The sequence below is a fragment of the Blennius ocellaris genome (genome assembly GCF_963422515.1).
Source record: "Blennius ocellaris genome assembly, chromosome: 5".
In the NCBI taxonomy this organism is placed as follows: Eukaryota; Metazoa; Chordata; class Actinopteri; order Blenniiformes; family Blenniidae; genus Blennius; species Blennius ocellaris.
In genome coordinates this window covers 4,145,693-4,147,849 of record NC_137654.1, presented here as the reverse complement: position 1 = coordinate 4,147,849, position 2,157 = coordinate 4,145,693, and the positions used below count along the sequence as shown (strand labels likewise).

General features: G+C 49.9%; 1 protein-coding gene across 1 annotated transcript in view; it reads right to left on the bottom strand.

Annotated features, from left to right (window-relative positions):
* arfgef2 (ADP-ribosylation factor guanine nucleotide-exchange factor 2 (brefeldin A-inhibited)) overlaps window positions 1-644 on the bottom strand; it is a 43,824-nt gene extending 43,180 nt beyond the window's left edge. The window contains exon 1 of the mRNA XM_080496775.1: window positions 320-644. Coding sequence (XP_080352901.1) covers window positions 320-500 — 181 coding nt within the window. The 5' untranslated portion in view covers window positions 501-644. The remainder of the gene's footprint in view (window positions 1-319) is intronic.
* Window positions 645-2,157: the final 1,513 nt, after the last annotated feature.

Genomic DNA, 2,157 nt, shown 5'->3' with positions numbered 1-2,157 from the left:
TAACTCACCTAGCCACTAGCAGCTAACACCAGTTCCCTCCGCGGGTTTATTTCCCCGCAGTGAGAGTGACACTGCCGGTGAGCAGTGAGCACATGAGCGAGAGCATTGCGGGAACATCCCCGGTGTGGGAGGGACGTCAACACAGAAGCCCGCCGCTCTTCGACGGCCCCGACACATCCACACAGACGACGAAGGCCACAGTGTTGCTAAGCTAACGGCTAACCTCCGTCTGCCTTCCGCGACCAGCCGCAGCCGGCCGGGCGAGCCCGACAGGCACCCGCAAGAAACACGGACCCGCGAGGAACCAAAGCCCGCTTACCGAGCGCCACCTGGCAGGCTTTCCGCAGCTGGCTGTGCTGGCTCCTCTTCACCTCCTTGTCCGCCAGGATCTTCTCCAGCGCCCTGGACAGAAACATGCTCTTGGTTTTGCTGCTCTCCGCCTTGAACTGCTGCTGCGCGGCCGCTGCTGCTGCTGCTGGAAGCGGCTGCTGCTGTTGCATCTCTCGGGGTCGGTTCCGCTCCCGTCTCCCTCAGGCCGACATGTCCGGCCCGGTCCGGTCCTGTGAGAGGGGCGGGTGAACGCTCACGAAAGCCAGGCTACGGGTGTCAGTCCGGAGAGCTGCTGCCTCAGCTCAGCGCCGCCATGCTGCCTCCACGTCACACGTCACGTGACGCTCAGCTGTCTGGGCTTTGACGTCCGCCCCGGAGGGGGACGGTCGCCCGGCAGAACAGCCTTCAGACACCCACCGTAACGGAGCTTCGGTGGGAAACGTCCGTCTAAATATCCCGCTGAGATGCTATTAATGTCACACTCGAGAACAGTGGCCGGGATCACCGCTGTCCAAAATCAAGCGCTCCCCGTAAAACACATAACAATACAGTAAGTTGTCCACTAGGTGGCGGCAAAACACAACGAACTGTACTGATCTGACAGGTGACCGGTCTGTGGCACCTGGAGCGTTTGGATCGGTTCTTGGGGACAGAGTCGGGCGCGGGGGGGTCACGGGGGGCTCCGGAAGTCTGAGGGGGGTCACGGGGGGCTCCAGGAGTCAGAGGGGGGTCACGGGGGGCTCAGAGAGTCAGAGGGGGAATCCAAGAAGGGATCCAGGAGTCTGAGTGGGGTCGGGGGCTCCGTGAACTGTAACACCAGACTTCCACAAATAAAAGCAAATTAAGGCACAATAAATTAAGAAAAAAATTCTCCAGCATACAAAAGGACAACACACACGCAAAACAAACATACAATATAAGAACAGCAACAACTCCCCAGAGGAATGTAGGTGATTGAAGCCCTAACCCAGCACCAACACACAATAACACACGTACACACACAATAACACACGTACACACACAATAACAGACAGTCACCAGTGAATATTTCTACAGAATTAGTTTATTTCCTCCAGCTCATCCAATCAGCAGTTACAGTATAGCTAGTTCTTCATACAGCTCCAGTTGAATCTTAAAACTCTCATTTATTGTGATAAAAATGTACATCGTGTGTGTATATATATATATATATATATTTAGATATGAAAATACTGACAATCTTCATTACAAATCTATACCATAGGATTTATCTGGCAAGAACAAGACGAATCATTGCTCAATCAGCTAAAAAGAGTGACATTTTGCATGTTGAGGTTGTGCAACAACAGTTTGACTCCCATAAAGATGATTGACATTATGAGGAGAGAAACAAAGGACAGCATCAGATCTGCTGTGTTGTTTCATTGCCAGAACGACTGAAATCATCTCGAACCTATTGTACCGTGACATCTACGACCAAAACTATCATACGCACAAACAAACAAAACAACTCATAATAAAAAAATAAAGTCATGAAATGTGTACAAAGAGGAAATAATGCAAACTTATGATTAGAGAATAAATTAAAAAATGTAGCTGTGGTTACAAACCCAGTGTCTTGTGATACATTTAGATGCAGGAAATAAATTAACAATGATTTGTAGAATGAATTAAAAATGTTTCACCGAGTCGGATGTTGGGAATCAAAGAAGACAGGAAAGGCCAAGAAACACAGGAAGTGGTCGGACAGCAGCTTTCCAGACACACATGAGCATTAGCAGGAATCTTTCCAGATGTTCACAGAAACCTGGAAACCTGGAAACCTGGAATGAAATGGAAAAACTGAAG